Source organism: Hippocampus guttulatus, chromosome 17 (assembly GCF_054856545.1).
Source record: "Hippocampus guttulatus isolate MCC_2025c chromosome 17, RoL_Hgut_1.0, whole genome shotgun sequence".
In the NCBI taxonomy this organism is placed as follows: Eukaryota; Metazoa; Chordata; class Actinopteri; order Syngnathiformes; family Syngnathidae; genus Hippocampus; species Hippocampus guttulatus.
In genome coordinates, this window is record NC_141277.1 from 2,680,084 (window position 1) to 2,702,494 (window position 22,411).

The following is a 22,411-nucleotide window of genomic DNA, read 5'->3' on the forward strand; positions in this document are numbered from 1 at the left end:
GCAGGTAATGTACGGTACACAAAGCGTATTGGGACGTGCGTGCCAATGTGAATGCACACACGATGCAAACTTCAGCACACAGGTGGCCAGAAAAGAGCTTCTGCTTGCCTCTGCACTTATTTTGTCACCTGCCAGTGCCACAGCCAGTCCCCCGGGGTGGGTGAGGTAGGGGGGAGGGGATGACATCATCCAGGTAGGCGAAGTGCGACACTGAGGAGCTGAGGAGAGGTCCGCCCGGCGCCTCCTCTCTACACACGAGAGCGCCTCACACCCGTTTAGTCTCTCGCCGAGAATGCTGCACCATCACCTCAGACGGTCACTTTGTGTGGCTGTCGCTGCGCTGGGACCATGACATCATCGCATAGTGTCTGCTCCCCCTCCCCCCCTCTCCTCTCCTCTCCTCTCCTCTCCTCTCCTCTCCTCTCCTCTCCTCTCCTCTCCTCTCCTCTCCTCTCCTCTCTCCCGCCTTCTGCCTCTCCCGCCCTCACTTGCTTGATGCATCTTTACACACACACACACACAGTGAAGCCACTGTTAAAGTGCCGAGATTTGCTACCGTGCTGGCACATAAAAGGCACTTGCATGTAGGAACTGACACGTATACGGGAAATTACACTCAATGGCCTGCATAAACAAGATACACACACAGAGATGCAGATAAATGCACTTTACAAGTAAATAAACAAACAGGAGAGTCGACACCACGCTGTCAAGCTTTTGGATTGGCTCCAACATGCTGTAAAGGCCAACATAAATGCTTTCTCCCTCAGTGCGGCTCACACTAAAGCCAGACCATCTAATATGATACGAGATAAGAGAACAAAGTATCCAATGTAGCTTTTATGCACAGCCACAAATGTTGAATAATTAGAAAAGTGAGCAGACTTTCCCAGACTTTAGTCAGGATTGCGTCCTTTATAGCTGTCCCTGATATGTCCTCTGCTCAATGACCTGGTCTACACTGTACATGTGCATAAAGCGCCACATGGGAATAATTACACGAGGGGAGTGTGGAGCTGCATTTACGTCCTCATGCACATTCGCAAACACAAGAGTTCCCATTTGAGTCTGAGCGTCTCGCTAATTGCATTAGGTTTTGATTGACGGCCCGCTTTGTGGCTATTTATCAGTGCCAATTCATTTAAGAGCTAAATGATGCTTTTTTTCCAGAGTGACAGGGACAGGTATGTGTGGAGAAAGTGGAGTAGAGGGAACGCGGCAAAGAGGGAAGGACAGTAAGGTGTGCCCTGTATAGTGTATAGTAGTGATGGGAAAATGAAACTTCAAATTTGATTCATGAACTAATTTTTGACTGGCACTCACTGGTGACCTTTGGGGTGAAAGCACACTGACTTGCCATTTCATGCACCCCCTTATTTAAAACAACTGTACCATCTAGAGAAGTAAAAAAAGTACAACCGATTCATGAAGCAAACTTGAAGCTTCATTTTGCCATCTCTAGTGTATTTTACAAAGTCGTTTAACTAAAGTGGAAGAGAAGTGATTGAATGGATGGATAAGTAACCGCCCACTCCATCGCCAAATGAATGGGGTCGATCGTGGATGAGCCCTCAAAACGTGCATTTGGTACTGATACTTGTTGCGACACCATGTTGGAGTCTCTTCAGGGCCTGATGTCCATCACACACACAACAACCTCTGACCTTGTGGCATTTTTAGAAATGTGTGTTTTATGGCTAGTTATCAAACTTCACTGCCATTCTCCGCCCAACGCAATAACAAAAGCATAAACGTTTTACAATCTAATGTCAACCATATGTCTGGTACACATATCTTAAATTTGGTAGCAATCAGACACAATCTCTTAGTTGAGACATATTTGTGGTTCTACTTATAATAGACATGTCGACCAAATTTCATGTTGCTAAGCGAAACTGGCTCTGGGGAGTTTTTAAAACTACGTGGGGGGTTGCTGCCAAGCCAATAATGGGGTTTCATAACCGTGAAGGGGTACCAGATGTAAAATTTCATCTGGCCGAACCCACCTGAAAAACTATTACATGAAGTCATCAATTTCCAATAAAAATTCACAGAACATGAAACACTTTCACCAATTTTAAAAAGTTGACATCCCGCAATTCCCCAGTAAATAATAATATTAAAAAAAAGGTAAAAACTAGACTCGCCAGCAAAAGTGCTGTTGAGTCTCTGTAATCGTTTGCTAGCTCGAGAAAGATGTCAGCCTCGGGACGTTGAACAACATCCGTTCCGTTTTTCTGCTCAATGAAGCACTCTCATAGAACATTCAGCAAGATTCCCTTGCCTTAAGAAACAATATTGGTGGGGGAAGGGGGGCGGATGAGGTGGACTGGGGCGGGGGGCAGTTCATCATTCGTTTCAATCAAATTTAATCAGAAGTCCAACCCTCGTCAGAGTCACTCTTAGCTTAACAAATATGGTTCGCATCATTTCAGGTAGGATTCATGTTCCTCTCGTCTCTCAAACTTGGCTACATACGTTCTTTTAAGTAGGCAGACAGACAACCCCGTGCCAAAAAAAACATTAACATAAATTTACAAAATGATTTTTAAACGAGCCTTGTCCTGTCACTTGGGGCGCCTAAATCACTCTGCTAAGCTCGCATGTCGCCAACAATAGAGCTGATGCTGCAAAGTCGTTGTGCTGACAGAATGATGTTTATAATTACTCTATAGAATCTGGCGAGGTGAAAGGGGCAGGATGTGGGTTTTCTAAACCCGGGAAAGCAGCGTACATTTCTGGAAATACTGGACAAACAAGACACATGTAAAGGGGATTTAAGGCAAACAGCGGGAACGCCCATTTTTACAACCCGACGTCAAGCGGGCTGACTCATGAGTCGTCGTTGCGCTGCAAAGTCAAAGCAAGTTCAGCAACGTGATGTCAGATTGCCCTCATTCGTAGTGAAATTGTCTGTTTTCAATTGACGACAGCCCTGAGTTAATATATAGATTGTTAGTTTCTTGTCCTTCGGCCAAGCGGCGAGCACCAGTGTGCTTGTGATTTGTGATCAAAAGATAGCGTGTTCTTTTAACATTTTACATTGTATTACTTGGGGTAGGAAGGCCCCCTTGATTTTTTTTTTTGTGGGGGGTGGGGAGTCATTGTTAATGTTAGACCAAATAAATGATCCATTTGAGTGCTTTCCCATACTTACAAACTCACCAGGTTTGTCAACTAATTGAGTCCTGGAAAAAAAAAATAGGCTACTTTATTTGAAACTGTTTTTACCGTTAATGCAATGTTAAAAAAAATGCAAATTATGAAAATAGAGCATTTTGGTGAAATATTTATGTATTCTTTATTGCATCAAAATATGTTTTTATGTATAGGTATTATGAACCTCGAATTTCACTGCACCAATGCCCTTATTTACCCCTAGCACGGAGTCAAAATGTCATCTGCTACATTAGGTTTTCGCTAACGCTGTGATACAACAACGCTCATTAGTTCATTTGTCGTTCATTTTAAAAGTATGTTTTCGCATTGGTGTGAAGTCGTATAACATTTTGTTTAAAAGTTACTTAAACTGTTCCCCGTACACACACTCGGGGTTTTAGCACGATGTTCTCCTTATCCAACTGATTTTCTTAGCGAATGTAGTTTGAAAATTGAAATTTGTTGTGCTGCTACCGCAACACGTGCAGGGTTCTTCATTTTTAGATATACAGTTACTTACGCCCGATTTCATGAGCGCTAAATGGTATTTTCATTAAGCTCCAAAAGAGTCTGCAGCATGTTTGGGGATTTTATAACCTGCAAACGTTATGACGTGCTTAATTAAATCCTTCAGTGATTCTGGTTCCTTCTCTCATTCATTAAGTTACAATGAGAGCTTATATTGTTGACAGAGTCCCAAGTCCTTATTGGGTTTTGTCACTCAAAGACTCTCTGATGTTACTGGGAGTTTTTTGCACGCAATTTTTTTTTTTTTCTTCTCAAAAGCTGTTGGCTAGGCATAAGTCGGACTCAGCCAAAATACCAGCGGGAGTCCTTTTTATTGTACAATGCAAGCTTCAAGTCTACACGTGTCCAAATTTATGACGAAAGTGTGTTTACTTTGCTGTTTGCTCGTCAAATCGTCAAAATGATGAATGGAATAATGGCGTATGGCTGTTTCCATGAAACCATTCCAAACGCGCTGCTCCTATATACCTCCATTACAACGTATTAACGAAATACAACGGCGGTATAGGCCGCTGCCATACTTTTCCCATGCGCTCATGTGTTTGTGTGCCGCTTGAGGAAAAGCTCTGGTTCGAATGAAGACGCCGTCGTTCTGTTGGTTCTTGTGTCTAATAGGCTGCCTGGCTTGAATTAGGCAGAGTGGCCAAAGGTTGTTAAAGTGGCTACTGGAGGAGCGCTAGTCAGCTGTAAAGTTTTTAAAGGAGGGGAAACTTCCCACAAATTTACACGCATTGAGGCACTCGCAGCCTTATGTGTTCTATAGCAGCCTACCACAGACTTTTAACAGCACAACAATGTCATCGGATGGATTTCCTTTGCGTTTTAAGAACCTTGCATGCATACTCTTTGTAATCATATTTGCTCGTGGGGGCATAAATGTCTGGTTTTACAGCGGCCCCGCTCACATGGGACGCATGTGTTGCGTTCTAAGTGTCCAATATTGCTGGGAGTTTATTTATTTGGAGTGAACCTGATACTGTTATGCAGTGTGATATGCCGGGATCCAGATGAAAGTTCCAGCTTAATGACGGCAGAGAAATAAGGGGTTTGTCTTGCAAAAGAAATGCCGATTAAATTGTGGGTAGTTTACATCTGGACACTCTATAAAGCAAAAAAAAAAAAAAAAACCAAAAAACCCCAAAACAAACAAAAAAAAAAAACCTGCGGCGAAATTTGCGTTAAAAACCCCACAAAATGTTCCTTTATTTCGTCTGGGCCGGCGAGGGATGTCAAAAGAATAAAAGTTTCCCAGCTTTGTTGCAAGATTTGTTGGCCGGCTACACATTTAAGCATTCTCTCGGTGTAACATGTTGCTGGTTAATAGGAGAGGATGAAATTGGGAATTTCTCCATTGTGAGACAAATAAAGGGTTTCTGATCTTTTTCTTAAAACACTTGAGGTTTGGACAACGCTCCACCTTTTGCTCTCAGCCCTGCGAATGGAATACCACTAGGCAACTAATTTACAGGAATCCGAGCTATTTGGATAAGGGTGAATGGGCCCATCAGACGTGTCAGGTTTTATTTTTCAACAACACCGACGGGCACATATCTTCTCCAAAACGTACCGCCCTGATACATCCTTAAAGGGGTAGGTTAGGGAATAAACCTTTGATAGGACTATTACTGAATATCCCCTCCTCTGTCGCTTTATAGCAGTGGAAGTTTTATTAATGCTTGTATGCCCCCTTTATGTTCTGTTGTGTCCTCCCCCATTCCACCTAGCTTCAAGTCCCCGATCGCTCTCAAAGCGCTGAGTAAGCTTGAAGGTCTGACGTAATGATTTGTTTGAGAATCCCAGACTGGCAGGATTTATATAGATGGATATCTGTCAGCTGTCAATCAATGAAACATGCAGCTAAGCCAAGGGCATTAGCTTGGTAGGTCAAAGCTATTCAAAGGTCAAAGCTCATTGCGTCACTTTCCTGTACAAGAAGTGATGGGCTCTCATTCTGTGCCAAACATTTTGGATGTGGGCACAGAAGCTGATTGAATTTGTGTGTTGCGAAACATCCCTCACGTGTGTGTCTTTGTTTTTTGCGTGTGTGAGTGCTTCCCAGAAACGGACACACGGCCACCTAAGTCAGTCTGCATTGTGTTAGGGTAGCGGTATTAGGCGCTCCCGTAGGATATCAGTTGCCCGAGTGGCACAACCTGCTCTTACAAATGCTTTTGGAGGTTACTTGAGCTGCTGCGTGGCCAGTGCGGCTTACTGACTCGCCGGTAAGATAAGACCAATCAATTTTATTTATTTATTTTTTTTTTACTGCGAGATGCTGAAAGAATGGATGGAACATCGGTTGCCAAACGGCAATCCGTTGGGTTGTTGCGTTGAAAAGGCAAAAATCGGTCCGGGTCAAACGCCAACAGTGTCAGTCATCTTGGGGCCAGATAGCAATCAAATTGAATCGAGTTCTTGGGCATGTCAACTGGGACCACTCGCTACCTCAATGACGACAAGCCCCGGCTAGATGAATGGGTGTCATCACTTTCTACGATGCGATGATCGAATTTTCTAATTTCACAGATCATTTGATTTATTGCTTCAAATGTAATTACTATCAATACCAAAAAAATCAGTAGACGTTCATTTTTCGGCGCGCGGTGACCACACCGATTGCGCCCGTCTGCGACAAACTTTTCAACATAATTGGAATTTGTATATCGAGATAGGAATCAAAGGTGCATATTGAAACTAAGAGAACAATTTTTTCATTTTATGAACTGTGCTCCTTTGCAGTCTGACTCTTTGGTGACCATAACCTGCGCAAACGGCAAGTGGAACAAGCAGGTGTCATGCGAACCTGTCGACTGCGGTCTGCCCGACAAGTACCACGTTCACCCGGCCGATTTCAACTTCCCCGAGGGCACCACTTATGGCACGAAGAGCACTTTCCAGTGTCGCGAACCCGCCCAACTTGTGGGTGAGCTGCCCTGCCGTGCTCGTGCATGTACAGATGTTTTCTTTCAGGCTGACCTCAAAATACCTTCGGCGAGGTTTGCTCAAAAAACACGTGCGCGCGCACACACACACACACATTATATACAGGTATATATATACAAGATGGAACAAACCTAAGTGCAATCTATTGCTTCCCTCTTGGGGTGTGTCAGACGAGCAAACAGATGAGGCCTGTGTCCTCTCTTACATTGTTTTCATATTTAAATTTTAATGCACATTAGGATCCAAGAAATGGGTGTACAAAGCAAGATGAGATGACATTTACAGGCTATTTAACAACTGAACATCTCAGGACATATTTTTCCTTCTCTTTCTGACCTCTCGATCAGGCACCAACAACACTCTGACCTGCCTGGAGGATGGGCTGTGGTCCTTCCCGGAGGCCCTGTGCGAGCTACGCTGCCCGGCTCCTCCGCCCGTTCCCAACGCCGTGCTGCAGACTAAGCGCTGCAACGAGACGGGCCTCAAAGTGGGAACACTGTGCAAGTACAAGTGCAGGCCGGGCTACCACGTGACCAACAAACCTAAGAGGTAAAGAAACAATCAGAACCAGTTGTTGAAGAAGGGATCTTTGGTCTCCACTAACAGAATTTGCGGTGAATAGAAACAAATGATTTTGAAAAGGTTCCCCAATTTTTTTCATCAGAATTTGAACGCTTCTCTTTAGGCGCGCGTTTAAGCGTCAGTGCACCGAGGACGGCAGTTGGCTGGAGGGGGCATGCGAACCAGTGACTTGTGACCCTCCGCCGCCCATCTTCCACGGCTCCTACCACTGCACCGACGGCTTCCGCTTTGACAGCGTTTGCCGACTCAATTGCTCTGACCCGGCCGGTAATAGCCCTAATGCCGTCACTGGAGGCTCCGCCCACACGGTGAGGCTGCTGCACGCTCCATGCAAGCAGGTCTGTCCATCTCTTTCCTCTCTTTCCCTTCTCCACTGTGCCTTATTTCTTTCAGTTTGATAGTTGATTGGATTTTTATTTGTTATAATCATGACCATGTTTCCTCATATCAAAAACAAAATGAAACCCAATCGGCTCGATAAGACTCCTTAATAGCCCCTGAGTCTTAATTTAGAGACATTTGGAAGGAGCAGTTTGGGAAAGGCCCTATTTTGTGCTGCGGTGCACCAAGCAAGGGCCACAAGTGCGTGAGTTTGGCGTGGAAGAACTTAAGATAAGATAAGATAAGATATCTTTTATTTGTATATTTATTTTGTTCCCCATTACAAATTACAAACTTGAGAGCCTTCAGCTTTTTGTCCATACGTCTATTGTGTAAAACAGACAATAACACAGTGTAAACAGATCCATCCTATCAACACTTCTCAGATCATTTCCGAAAATATATTCGATATTTAAAGAAGTCTATCTGGCTCCTAAAGTACCTGTCAGCTTTTATCAGGTCCTGCTTACATTGTTTTCAGGTTTGCCGACTCCCAGAATACCCCTTAGTTTGATGCCCTTCTATTCGGGAGGCTATTGATTTCCACAACCGAGGAATTCTGAAATGTATACACCTCTTAATCCTCTCAGGCCTCACGGCTTGGATGCCTGATAAAAGTTGGATTGTATTTCCCCCCCCCCCTTTTGCAACGGGATGCCCGGGATAATGTCCTCACATAATGTCCTCGCGCCGCCACTTAATTGTGCGTGTTGATGTATGTGTTTCTTTTTTGTTTTTTGTTTTTTTTTGCAGGGCACAGGCTCCAACGCGATCCGCTGTAGGAAGGACGGCAACTGGACAGGATCCTTCCGCCTCTGCCCCAACAGCAAAGGCCAATGTTCTTTACCTCAAAACCTGCATTACAGCCTTCAGTACTCGTGCAGGCGAGGACATGGCATCGGTGAGTGTGCACTCAGGGATTAGTTTTCTCGATTACCGATGTCAACTTCTTTCGACATTTCGGTCCCTGTTGCTCACATGACGGTCTCCAAGGGGGTCACGTCATTACTTGAATGTCGTGAGTTGTCTGCAAGTTCTTGTGTGGTAGGATTGCTCAAATCTTCAAAGACGCATACCCAGTCTCTTTGGAGGTGCGGTGAGAAAGGATTTACAGAAGAGGGAACTTGCAGTAATTAAAAGAAGACACGATTCCTAAGTTGCAACAGATTTCCTCGAGTTGCCGGTCTTGGTTTGCATCCTCCCTTCCAATTTAGTCCCTGTGAGTTATGGTGTTAAACCACCTAAGGTCTGACGAAGCCTAAGGTTGAGACTCCCGCAAACAATTCCTTGAAATGTCGACAAAAATGAAAATCAAATGCAGGTTGTGAACCAGAGTTGACTAGGAACGGAATAGGCCATTTGTTTTGGCGCTATGCAGCTTACAAGCTTGGATCAAAAGCATTTAATGAGAACATAATCACATGGAGTGGGAGTAATAATTAAAGGATTCATGTCTGACTGCTTCATTGATGGCATCACGTTATTTGTGACAGTGGAATTGAAATAGAAATGTCAACGAGAAAAAAAAGGACATTCAGCCATCCAAAATTACTACTCTAGAAAAAGAAACAACAAATACCGACTTGATCATCAAACTTCTTGAACTGATGAAGGAACGGTGATAAAATGCCCATCACTAAAATTTATAGTTGAGAGTTCCTAGACTATGGAATGTCTCATGTTTTTTTTTTTTTGAGGGGGGGGGGGCTACAAATATGAGTTTGACGTTGCTTCCCCGTCACGTGCAGGTGAGGAGTGTGAGCTGTCGTGCAGGGAGAGCAACAACGACGTGGTGATCCTCCCTAGCAACATGACGGCCGAGGGCGTACTCAAGGAGCACTGGAGGAACCCACACAAGGTCAAGGTACGTTGGAGGAGTGCGGCCGCCTCACCATTGTCACAGACGCACTTGACAAAGGCCTGTGATCCACAACTCTCCTTTAAGGAATTTCCCATCTGGTGTCGACATCCTCGCTCCATCGGTCACATTTCCAAAAAGGCCCGCGTGTGCCTGCCTTTTATCTTCCGCCGCAACCAAATGTTTTGGTCCGAAACATGGCAACCCCTCAGACATTTTTCACAACACGGTGTGACCCTCTAGCATATTCCTAATAGCGGTCGAGTCGGCGGCTATTTTTAGGATGCGCAGACAAGTCACGCCTGTGCAAACGTTCAATTCATTTCCCTTGCGTCTGTCAACACTCGAATAAATATCACGATAAGAGTCAAATAGTGTTCAGTTTGGCTCCGGAAGTTAGCTTGAGGGGTGGGGGGGTTTAGGTTTGGGTTAAATTAGGGTGAGGGATTACTGTTATGTTTAGGGTTAAGGGTTTGGGGCATTAGATCAAGGGGTCGTGGTTCGGATTAAGAGTTAGGTAAAGGTATTAGGGTGAGAATGTGTCGGCTGCGGCTCGGTTGGTCAAGCGTATTTATCTTCCGGTGACCAAAAGGTCAGTGGTTTGATTCTCGGCTCTGACTGTCCGCTGGCAAATTGTCCCTGGGCAAGACATTGAACCTAAATTACCTCCAGGTCTCTTCTTGCCTATGCCTGGTTATGCATACATGTATGAAAATAATATTAGATGAGAAGTTAGGTGTAAGGTCACGTTTAGGGTTAGGGTCAACATGTAGGTTGACTATATGAAGGGTTGTTGGGAGTTGGGGGGACCGGTTGTGTGATGGTCGGGCTGGGTTTCGAGATTTTACATTCACCAGTAGTCATCTGAATACTACCCAGCAGTGATCTCAAACTCAATTTAAGTAGGGGCTGCTGGTGGTTGTGTCTGGGTCGCATCGAGTATTCCACAAAAAAGTACAACTAATCCAGTCTTCTCAAACTTTATTCATAACAGTTCAGAATATGAATGGTTCTTCAGAATGTGAACAAGATGGGTGACTCTGTCCTCACCCTCGTCTGTCTTTTAATTAGCATATTCCTCAGCATGTCTAGTTGAATAATGACATCAAATGCCTCAGGGCAATGACATTGCAAAAAAAAGGGGGGGGGGTGAGCCGCACTAAGGTTAAACTGTGATGTCAAGTAGGGGCTCGCAAAATATCATGTAAGTTTGAGACCCCCCATATATCGTTTAGTACAAGTTCCACGCTTCGTGAGCTTGTTTTTGTTTGCTTGTATTGCGAGAGAGAGTGCAGAGGACACCGGGTGTGGAAAGAATCGCGGTGTTTGTGTGTCGGTATGGTTTGCCTCCTACGAGCCCATTTTGTATGCTTTCAGAGTCGCGCTGAGTCAGCAGTGGGCTGGGCCACCAGGACATGAAATGATCTGTTTTTCATGGATGTGCGTAATTGATATGATTTGTGCTCAGTGGTAAATTGAGACTCGCGCCTGTGCTGTTGGAGGGCGCCGCAATGGATTGCGTACAAGTAAACCCGTAAAGAGATGGCGGTGGTGTGCCAGAAAGTTGCGTCGTTGCGTCGTTGCCCCGCTTGCAAAAGGTCAACTTTGACATATTTTGCTCTTCATGCGGGACGATTATTTATGAATTGTAATACTTGCACAGACGCTCGGTCGCACAAGTGTGAGTATGTAATCGACTTCCCAAGTGTGTTTTGCTTTTCCTTTGGTATTTTTCTGACACAACCACAGTGATGGCAAAAGGGACTAAAAAGTAGACAGGGCGCACAAAATGAGATTGAACAATAAGTCTGCCATTTTGGTTTGAAGCAGCCATTTTGGGCAGGTCGTACGTTGACAAACGTCAACGAGTGAATTGATTCAGAAGAGGCCCAATCGGAAGCGGGCAGACTTGACAAGTGGGTGACGCTAAATAGTGCTCATGGTGTCAAAGCCAGATGAGAATTTTGAGGGGTAACCAAGAAAAGTGGCTTCATGACAAGTGAAATCACTTGTCATGAACCCACTTTTTTTGACCTTTAATCCTATAAAACAGTTTTCTTACATTTTCTCGTTGCCTGAGTGTGTGTCTGTTAAATCAAATGACATTTTTATGACTGTTTCTAGCAGTTTTTACCACTGGAATGGATTTTTTTGCTGTGGAAAAAAAAACTGCATGTGAAAAAAAACATTTTTTTTTTTTTTTGGAAAGAAGGGTCATAACTGCCTATTGGGAACATTGGGAAAAAATAAAGAAATACACGTCAGCGAAACGCACGTTCAACTAGTTCTACTTTCCCTCCACTTACAGGTGGATGTTGTCCACCTTAATAAGCGATGATGATTTATTGCTTTCGAGCAGTTGAGTTCTCGCTATGACCCACTTAGACATCCCTCCTCCTCCTCTCCCTGATGCGGCTAACGACTCTGCGGCCCCCCCTCACCCCACGAGCACCCGCCCTCCCTTTTATCAGCAAAATTAGCTTGTCGGGCTTCCAGTGGAATTAGTCATTTTCTATATGACATTACGTCGTCGAAGGTGGCGCTGAGATGGGGATCTATTTTTATGTGGTATCAGCGCCCCGAGAGGCTTTGGAGCGAGTGAGGATCGCATCCATAGTGAGGGGTGAAGCCAGGCAACCGTCATGGATTATCATGATTTACGGCCCTGCTGAGAAAGGAGAAAGGAGTGTGAGAGGGAGCGAGAGGGGAGGGGGGAGGGCTTTCTAGATGACATCATCGCGAAAGCAACGAGAACAAGTGGAAAGTACAGTAGGTGCAAAAAGTTTGAGCTCCCCGATGAATTAAGGTGCCCGGCGTGGCTACTGTTGGCCTCGCCTTCTGCTGTACGCGCCTCCTCTTCCATCTTCCATCTTTCTCCATTGCATCGATTTGCTGACAGCGCCGAAAATGACAAATCGCTTTCGTTTGTCGCCGCAAAGGAAAACCGTGTCAATTCTCTTAGATAAAGGCGCACGGGGGGGTGTTATTATTTGGGGGTGTTATTTGAGGTGAGGCGGTTATTTTATCCCGCCGGGATATGTTGGATTTATAGTGCTCTGACCTGCGCTGAGAAAACAGGGTAGCATTTTTTTTGGAAGTGTTTTTGTGCTTATAACAACACTTGAGATCTTAATGGTATTTCCTTTTTGTATTTAGCTTCCATAATGAAACTTTTTGTCCAAGTGTTGAAGGGTTTATTCAAGTGTAAATCCGCTGACGTTCCTCGAGTACAAGTGTGCTTTCCGTCACTGGTGTCTTCGAATGCATCAGAACATGGAGGTACAAGCTGTCCGGTGGAATATTTAGTGCCTGTCTGCTTTTGTATTTATTCTCCATTTGTCTTCACACGGAGGCTGAGAGCTCTTATTCACTCAACAGCAGAGAGTGCGAGGCGTCTCGGACAAAAGTCATGTTTTTATTTTATCATGCCATATTTCCTCAAATAGACCCCCTGCACATTTCAGACAAATACATGAAAAGGCACCACCTATTTACGCATGAAAAACCAAAAAGAGATCTGATATTTTCTCCGCTCGCAGACACTGTTGTGAACGAATGAACCATGAACCAAAATAGTAGCACCTGGTGAAGTGAACAGTCATCTCAGCTTGACCAAAACGTCTTACAACAGTTCTACAGGAATTGAAAATGTTTTCTCTGCGGGCTCTGTCGAATTGTTGAGAGCACCTTCAAGATAGTTGATTAATTCATTTGATATTTTGCTTCTGGATTTTTTTTGGCAAATCCGGTGGCTGAGAACCTGTGTTTACCACCAAGCCGAGTAAAGATCATCACAGACACTTCAAGGAACCCCTTTTTCTTCTTCTTTTCGATGAGAGTTGTGTATGTGAGTGTGGTGTTTCTTACAGCGGAGGCATCCGTTCGAGGAAATCACTGGATTTTTTATTTTTTTTTAAACTGGCAGTTGCATGCTATTTCTCACACACACACGCACACAAAGATTAACTTTGCATTTGACATTTTATCGCCGTGGGACTGATTTAAAAAAGATTGACAGACTCCTTCCAACACCTGGTAGACGCACACATGCACGCACGCACGCATGCACTCACACAAACAGACGCACACACGCATTCCATGCAAACCTCCCATGAGCTGCATTTTAAGGACAAGCGCAGTGGGAAGGGATTCCACACATTCTGTGAAGATACTTGAGAACATTGCGCTCTTTACCTTTCCGTGCGTGTTTTCCCCCTTTTCTGCTCTCAGCTCTTTGACCTCAAACCCCCATGCCGGACACCCCACCCTTATGACTGAAAACACACGCGGACACATTTGTATTATTTGGTTCTTGTCTTGTGAAAATCGATTGTTTTCAACTGGTGTTCTGATATAGACACGGGTCACTGTAAATCAGAGGCAGCCTGGAATACGAAGAGTGCATGGGAAACCTTTTAATAGCTTCTTAATGGCATATATACATGCATTCTGACACGTGTCTTGACGTGGAGTTGTTCATCCATCCATCCATTTAAAAAAAAAAAAAACGTGGCTGTTTTTTGTTTTCTGTTCCTAACAGCTTAATTGATCACCCCTTTCTTCATAATATATCTTCCAGACTATCGTCTGTACGATGGGACTGAAGTGGTATCCGCACCCTGAACTGCTCCACTGCTTCAAAGGATGTGAGGTAGGACAATGCTCTATCAAAAAAAAAAAAAGAAAAAAGTAGCCTCATTTATCATGTTACTTTGTTTGTATTGTTGATTTCTTGGAATTATTATTTTTTTATTTTACCTCCAAACGCCACCTCCCTGGGTGAACTGTAGTTGACTTCAATCCAGACAGTCATTACCATGTGGTCCCCTGCCTTGAAAGCCTTTGCTTTATTTGTGGGTCAGCCTGAAGTCACCAGATCAAACAGCGCCTGTCCTCTGCAAATGTTGCATTCACATGTGAAGGAATCCCCCTCCACTGTAGGCAAGAATTATATGATGTGCGCACTTTAGACCAATTGGATATCCTGATTGTTAACTCAAGTGGAAAGGGTTGAGCCAAGCCTATAAATCTCCTCATAGGAGATATATATATATATATATATTTTTTTTTCCACTCTTTTTCTGTCGTGAATAGTTTATTGCGTTCTCGGCCAGATTTACGATGCTGGTCCAATAAGAGCCAAGAAGAGTGAAAAAAAAAATCCCATTAAAAGACAAAAGGATGTAAAAGGCCATGTATTGCGTACAGGAAACAATCATTAGCACAACCATATATGATAGTACTGAAGATGTTTTTTTTTTTTTAACACAGCCATTCATGAGAGACAACTACTGTGATGCAGTAAACAACCGAGCCTTCTGTAACTACGATGGAGGAGACTGCTGCCAATCCACTGTCAAGACCAAGAAGGTTAGACGCACCATTGTACGGCACATGAACTCGGTTTCCTTTTTTGTTTTTTTTTCAGATTACATGTTACCATTGGCAAGTCTTTACCCCCGTAAATAATATAAAGTACTTATGAAAGAAAAATATATTGGAGGCAATATGTTAAATGAGAACTGTTATGCCCATAAATCCTCGTCCTGGATTCCCTCTGGAGTCATTTTGTCTTATTGATGGTTGCCAAAACTCATTATCAATACCATACTGGCACTTTAAGAAGTCTCTGAGTTCATACCCTGTCTGCAACAAAAGTTCACTTTTCATCCCCTGGGTATGGTTTGGAACGGTAAATCCTGACAACTTATTTCCACCGCAGGGCGTGTAGGCGAGATGACGCGAGTCTCGTCAGCTACCAGCTACGTAAATTGTTTGACATCATAGCAGCGAGACATGGCGTAACTCGCCGATGAGTCCAAGGCACAACAACGTCCGCCGTATTAAAACTAAACTTTATCGGTTGCCCTTTTGTATTTTTATTGGCTGTCTTGCAAGCGTTTGCAACATTTGATAACAGACAGCACACCAGGCCAAACGATATTCTGTTAAACAAGGCAATCTGCCAGTTGAGGGGCCTCGCTGGGAAAAAAAAACACAAAAATTGTGATAGGCCACGTAGATCTCCACTCCAAGTTCAACCACGATCGATTCCGTTGGAACGGGTCAAAGTAGCGAGCTACCAGAATGAAACCAGTTACATTGCTCTGGATACTGAACAGAAGCAACGCTCGGTCATTCACGGGGCTCCTGTTGATCATCTTTGAACCTCATGACACTGAAGCACTGCCCTTTGGACAGAAGTTAAGCCGATGTCGGACAACACGAATGTTTCCCGATTTGGGCAGGCTCTGGTTGGTGACAGACTAGTGGTGTGACATCTCGCCCGGACAATATTTATCCGGTAGTCTGAAAGCAGGACCGTCGTGAATGACACAGAAGTTCTGTTGTTTGAGAAAGCCATGAATTGGTTTTCTGGTTGGTCTTTTCTGCTTCGTCCTGCTTGGCGCCACAATTCATCCTTGCATCCTGGACACAGTGCTTGTCCTCAGCGTCACAGGTGAGCTGGAGCCTCACGCTAGGTCACTATTGGCGAGAGGCGGCGTGTATCAAGGACCGGTCACTAACCCATCGTAGGGTAGACGTAGTAAAAGCCGTTCCCGCTCGTCTTCACCCCTATGGACAATTTATAGTCTTCATGAACCTAACATAGTTTCTGGAATGTGGAAAGAAGCTGAAGAAAACCCACGTAAGTAGGGGGAGAACATGCAAACTGAAAAACGCTTCACGGTACTTCCCGGCTAATGTTCCTCTTTTTCTTTTCTTCTTCTCATCTCAACGTAAACCCTTTCAGGGGGAAAAAAATAAGGTGTGCAAAGAGCCAAAGAAAAACGTAGTACATGTCGAGCGAATGCTTTCACACTGGCTGGAATGAGGTCGACTGAACTTTTTGGGACAAATGAATGTCTAATATCAAATTTGGATCTCTTCAAAAGAGCCAATCATCCTGAACACATGTTGGGACCATCCATTCAAGGTTTTGACTGGTCGCTGGTGAACTGACTTTGTTTTTAGCAGCGGTTGTAGCATTGAGACCTGTGAACATTCCTTTGCAGTCCATGTTATTACCCGCATTCATAAACACTCGACGTTTTCTCGACATTTAGGCAGTTGTTAACGTTTTTGCGGTTGGCTGCATATGGCAAAGCGCTCGGTTCTTGTGGTAGGCGCACTCTTGAGTGTAGCAACCAGCTTTGTCTGGATCGCACTTAGCAGTCGTTGGCAAATGGCACGATTGGAAGTGTAGTTTAGCTTCTGCGCTGCAACATCTGCTTCTCTGGTTTGGCCTCTCCTTCTGAATTTGGCAAGGGCCTGGACTTGTACTCCTGGCATATCCATCTGTATGTCTGGCTACATTTATACAGCAGTCTATGCGTCTCCCTGGATATTTCACTGTGTGCTCGACGAGGAAGCCTCTTTATTGCCTCTGGTGGTGAATTAGGATGTACAAAGAACATCTTGCGCTTTTCCGAAGGGACACCATCTCGCGACCGCTTCCTGTCCACGATTCTTTTTCGGCAAGCACAAATAAGTCGTAATCACGAGCGGTCTTCCCCCCCACCCCTCCGCGATGGCTTCTTTCGTGTTTGGCAACGGACTGACCAAGGCATTGCCTTTCAAGGGGAGCAAGGTTCGGAGACAGCATTGATCACATCTGTGTGACGTTTCCAAAAATATCAAGAATGATGAAACCCCTTTTTGAAAATGCATAATTGAGCCGCTGGCCAAATATGTCACAGTGATACATTTTATCGTTAGCGCGAAACACTTTCTTTCGGTATTTTGACACAGTAATTTAAGATGGCAACTCCAGTCTGCTTTTCCTAATCATTCTCACACGCATTCTACCTTGGCATTGTTTGGACACAACAGTCGTCGTCGCCTTCTTTTTTTTTTTTTTTTCTTTCCCCGCATTCATTTAGCCAAATGTTGGCGTCTCGGAAAGCACACCAATGATCCCTTCATCGCTCTTCAGAAATGGATGGTAGGCTGGTAGGGTTTGTTGTTCAGAGCGCTTCAAAGGGAAAATTGGAAAAGGAAATGACCTATTGGTAAGATTTGTCCACCATAGATACCGTTGCCAAGGCCGTCAAGCTTGAGAGAAACAAGCTGATCCTTCCAGCGTCTGCACTCTCTGGAGAAACATCCAACGCTTGGAGGGGAAAATACATACGAGACTTTTAGGAGAAGGCAGAAGGGTGTGCATTACAGTGCAAATGGAGGTTACGTCGAGTAGATCGCAGAGAACTCTATTACGTTGCCGGACAGAGGGGGACGACAATGTCACGGAGCTGGCCGGCGCTCGATTGACTATCAGAGTCAAAGAAAAGATCCGAAGAACAATTGGCCGATAAAAACACTGCAATCGGGAGCAACTTTCTAGCCGTTGAGCATTTTCATGGTCTGCAAAACATAACCTGCAATTTTAAAAGGCCGCATTTTTCCGATGTCAGAACACAGGCGTGTTCATTTTCTCAGTTCACCTTGCGACCAAGCATTGTTAAATGTTTGCTGGATGCACGGTTGCAGGCTGCAGGCTCCCGCCCATAGCCTTTAGCTGTTTGCTTCACTCTTGCTCAGCCCCGATTTCCTCTTGCAATCTGAGCGCGACAGGGGGATAAACTGCCGAATGTCAGGGCAAGACCGGTTTCAAGCTGAGCTCGCCTCATTTAAAGTCCGAAACAAGCCATTGAAAACAAGTGGTCTGAAGACGTTTTCAGATAGAACCGAGCCGCCGCCTCCAAGCGCACCTTCGCTGGCGTTGCGTGGTAACATCAGAAAATGCAGACGGTGGCAGCCGAATCAAATACTGAGAGTCAGCCAAATCAAATGTTTTGATGTGTATACCGAGAGGCCAGTGTAACGCATGACGATTTACATTTGATTTTTCACTTTGAAGCACATTTTTCGAGGACGTGGAAGAAGGCGCGTCGCCAGCAGAATCATTGCGAGAGCACCAACGCCCCCGTAAAGCGATTGGCTGGAAAATTATTGTGCGGCTCAGTCCAAGCCACTTCGTTTGATTCCTTTTTTTTATTTTTTATTTTATTTATTGTTCTTAGTCAGCGCACATTCAGTATGGACAGCTAACAGATCATGAGGAAATATTCCTGGATTTGACAAAACATGTATTGGATTACAATGGCCGACTCCCCCTTTTGAGTTCTGGATGACTTGTTGTGTATTATTCCACCCCCAGGAGCTTTGAGGGGCCAAGGTCTAGCTGCATGTAAGGTCACCTCTGGATCCAGCGTTAATAGTTGCAAGCTGTCAGTCCGGTTTGGAGAGGATGAGTGTAGGCAAGCGCATGGAGTCATGCCTTTTGAGGGTTGCCTGCGCAGACACCCGCGTGCCCCCTCCCCTCTTTCCTTTTTTTGGGGGGTGGGCGACCCCCTCCCTTCACATCCCCATTTTGGAAGAAATTCCTTTCTTGGATGCTTGACGCAGTATGGAGAGGGCAGCAATTATATCGTTATATGGCTTGGCCTCTCTAAAACAACTTTTGCTAAATGAGACTATATGTTTTTCTATCTGCTTTGGTGGTCGGCTCTTGAGTTGCCTCCCAGTCTCTCAGCGCTGTTTACAGCTCTCCGTCTGGCACGGGAAGGCTCAATACGCGATTTGTAATGTGTCATGACTGATGTTTGTGTCCAAAGCTGATGGGCCGCCATTGCCAGCACTGACCACCTCGCTTTCGCTCTTGCGCTCTGCTCGCAGATACTCATTTTAAACCGTTGCATACTTCTGAAGTTTCAGGCACAGATGATGATGACGTTGTGTGCATTTGAAGTAGAAAAAAAAAATGGAGAAAAAAAAAATCTGCCTTTGTATGTCTTCAATATGTTCACTCGGTAAGTGTCTGAGGTCAGCACAGCCGCACAAAGTATTCAGTAGTTGTGTTTTCGTCAATGGTAGCCAGGGTTACTTTCCTACCTTCTCGTCTTTTTTTTTTTTTTTTTTTGCCCAGCTACCGCAATCCCCTGTAATTGCCAACAATTGAATAAACAGCATCTCGCCATAACGAACTCAAATGCCAGCTCTGGTGGTTGAGGGCGTTTAAGTAGGACGGGACTTAGAGATAATGTGAAGGGGGGATTGGGGGGGGGGGGGTTCTCCACAGCTGAGCAAAGGGAGTTGCACACCAGTGAGGACACACTCCCCACTGTTTCTTCGCGAATTTGGCAGTTTGGTGATGTTAAGTGCACGCACTTACGTAGTCAAACAGGGTTATGTGATTTTTGTTTGCTGTTGGTTTGTTTTTGTTTTTTTGCTTAGAGGCTACCATTTGTACATCTTAATACATTGGAGGATTTACAATTCGCTCCCTCTTTATAAGTGTTTGTCGCATGCAATGTGCTGAAATTCTGATCCCATTTTCCCCTGTGCGGTACCAACTTCGTTCTACTTGACTCCACTTGCCTCGGTGTGGGCCGCTCGATTTTTCAACTTCAAAACAGTACAGCTGGCAACTGCAAAAACAGTGCCTCACCGAAGGCATCGCTCGGAACAGGATAAAAACAAACACGACTAGAGAAGCAACAATAAAAGCCATTGGGAATCTCCTCTGTTCTCATAAACGTGACCATAAACTACGATGAGGAAAATTGAATCCCAGAGAAGACTGAGGCCTTTTGCTGCTAAGTGGAGACGCGTCGTGTCTCGTCCAGGGGTGCCCAAGTCCCTTCCTCGAGTGCCTCGAGTATTTATTTTAGCCATTTGTATCCTCAAATGCTAAGTTAATGCAACAATGACACTTATACATCAATGAACCTGCTCGGTAGTAGTGTTTATTTTAAGTCTCAACTGCAGGTAGAGAAGCAATAGTGTCGTTTTTGTGTCGTTTCCAATTCCAAACATAACCAAGTACCGGTAATCAGAGTACATCAGGTCATTGCAGAGCTAACTTTCACGGAGCTGCCATCGAATCAGTTCACACTCGATGCCCCTTGTACAGTCAGTCACCTTGCGAGTAAGCTGGTGGTCAGTCAAGAGTTTAGTCCACCTCCTGCCCTAAGTGGGTTGGACTTTCTCCAGCAGTCGAGAAAAATGGAGAGATTGTGCCGTGTGGCTTGTGCAGGGGTTCACATAACTTAATATTTGTGCAGCTCCCGTTTGCATTTTCCTTGCTGATTGACTGGCGATCAGTCCAAGTGGTAGACCGCCTGAGTCTGCCAGATACGTTTTGGAGGGAATTGCTTCAGCCGTTTATTTTTATTTATTTATTTATTACATACTTCCAGCCAAAACCAAGTAATATTTCCCGTAAAACCCGTAAAAAATCACTTCTCTAGCGCATTTCCTGAATGATCTCATGCCACATTTTTCGAAAATAAGAATAACCCTTTCAGGGACAGCGGTTACTACAGTGGACATCTTATCATGTTATCAGGTTACAGGGTGCATGAAAGGGTTACAAAAAAAAATAAAGACAAACTTACTACTTACTACCTAGGGATAACGGTGAACACTTTTATGCAGCTAGCGTTGAATTAGATCGTACACATACTATCGCCCTGCGACTGATCGGCAGTTGTTTGTCATCCATCAGCGGAGAAAGCCATCTGTCGAGTGCTTCGACTCGGCGTGTTTTGTTTTGTTGTGCGTGACGTACATTTGCAGGGTGCACGCAAATGCTCTTGGACGCTATCTGCACACCTGGAAATGTATTGTGACTGTGGCGGTTGCTTGTGTTGGATCGGCGCCCGTGACACGGTGTCCTTGCCTCGCACTTGAAACGGCGTTTGTGTCGGAATAACTGCAAACGAATCAGTCAGCCTAAAGCCGCCTTTGAGAAAGTCCAGTCCAGTTGGAGTACGACACCAGCCTTACATACCTTCCACCCTCCCAGCATTGACTGACACATATGTAGGGAACCGAAATGAGAGGGACATTGTGTTATTTTGACCCGGAGCAGAAATGGAGGGATGAGGCTCTGACAAGGTCAACAACCACCAGAATTTCTTTCATGTAGCACTAACTGGGTGTCCCCTAGCCCAGGCCTCCCTCTAGCCCTGGGATGTGGGGCCCCGGGCCCGCAAGGCCAGCCAGCCATTTCCCAGCCACCCTGAAGAGCGAGCCTTAAGCAAAGGCCAGATGTGGCAGTTGGCCCCCGCCACCATTCGGGTCAAGGTCAAAGGAAAACAGTTCAATTTTGCCACCCACGATCATTCAATAGATACAGCGGTAAACTCTGGATGGCAGATTAGCCTTGGGTGGAAAGCGAGGTGACGTTAGGGAGTGGGGAGTGAGTTGTGAGAAGGAGCCGAAAGATAAACCAAAGCTAGAAAGTACGTAACTAAACTTGGCCTCCTACGAGAACACACATCACACCGTTGACAGCTGTTTCTGATGTGAATCCGCCCCCCGGTCTTGTAAAAATCGTCCCATGCGGACGTCGTTTTCTTAGGCGGGTCCAAGCACTGCCCACTCCGTCCACCTGGCCCTCACATGAAGAGCAGCCCGGACGCACAAACGACTTCTCTTATGCGCCATTTTAAAGAGAGTCCAGCACGCACTCACGTTGTCTCTTTCACGAGTTACTACCGAGGTTCGATTGATTGTCAATCCAAAATAAGGTGCAACATTTAGTCACCCAGGTTGGGCTCAGCGGCCAAGTGCGGACATTTATTTTGACGATATTACACGAGTCTCGTTCTCATGAGAATTACGTACAATTTAGGATGGAATGTAAAGCAAAACATCTAAAATTTGTTCAGGGTCTAATTTTATACACTTATAATTTGATACGACGGCCCAAGTTTCATGTTCACTGCTTGCTTGTGTGGGTTTTCTCCGGGTAGTCCGATGCCCTCCCACATTGCAAAAAGATGCACGACAGGTTAATTGAACGCTCCAAATTGTCTCTCGGTGCGATTGCGAATGGTTGCTTGGCTACGTGTGCCCTGTGAGTGGCTGGTAACCCGTTCAGGGTGTACCCCGCCTACCACTCCAGGACAGTTGAGATCGACTCCAGAACGCCCGCCACACTAGGAGAAGCGG

General features: G+C 45.0%; 1 protein-coding gene across 1 annotated transcript in view; it reads left to right on the forward strand.

Moving 5' to 3' along the window:
• The window catches only part of pappaa (pregnancy-associated plasma protein A, pappalysin 1a), a 76,516-nt gene that overhangs the window by 48,786 nt on the left and 5,319 nt on the right, over positions 1 to 22,411 (forward strand). The window contains exons 15-21 of the mRNA XM_086135331.1: positions 6,427 to 6,610; positions 6,978 to 7,179; positions 7,316 to 7,550; positions 8,347 to 8,494; positions 9,342 to 9,457; positions 14,031 to 14,102; positions 14,723 to 14,821. Of these exons, the coding sequence (XP_085991457.1) occupies positions 6,427 to 6,610; positions 6,978 to 7,179; positions 7,316 to 7,550; positions 8,347 to 8,494; positions 9,342 to 9,457; positions 14,031 to 14,102; positions 14,723 to 14,821 (1,056 nt within the window). The remainder of the gene's footprint in view (positions 1 to 6,426; positions 6,611 to 6,977; positions 7,180 to 7,315; positions 7,551 to 8,346; positions 8,495 to 9,341; positions 9,458 to 14,030; positions 14,103 to 14,722; positions 14,822 to 22,411) is intronic.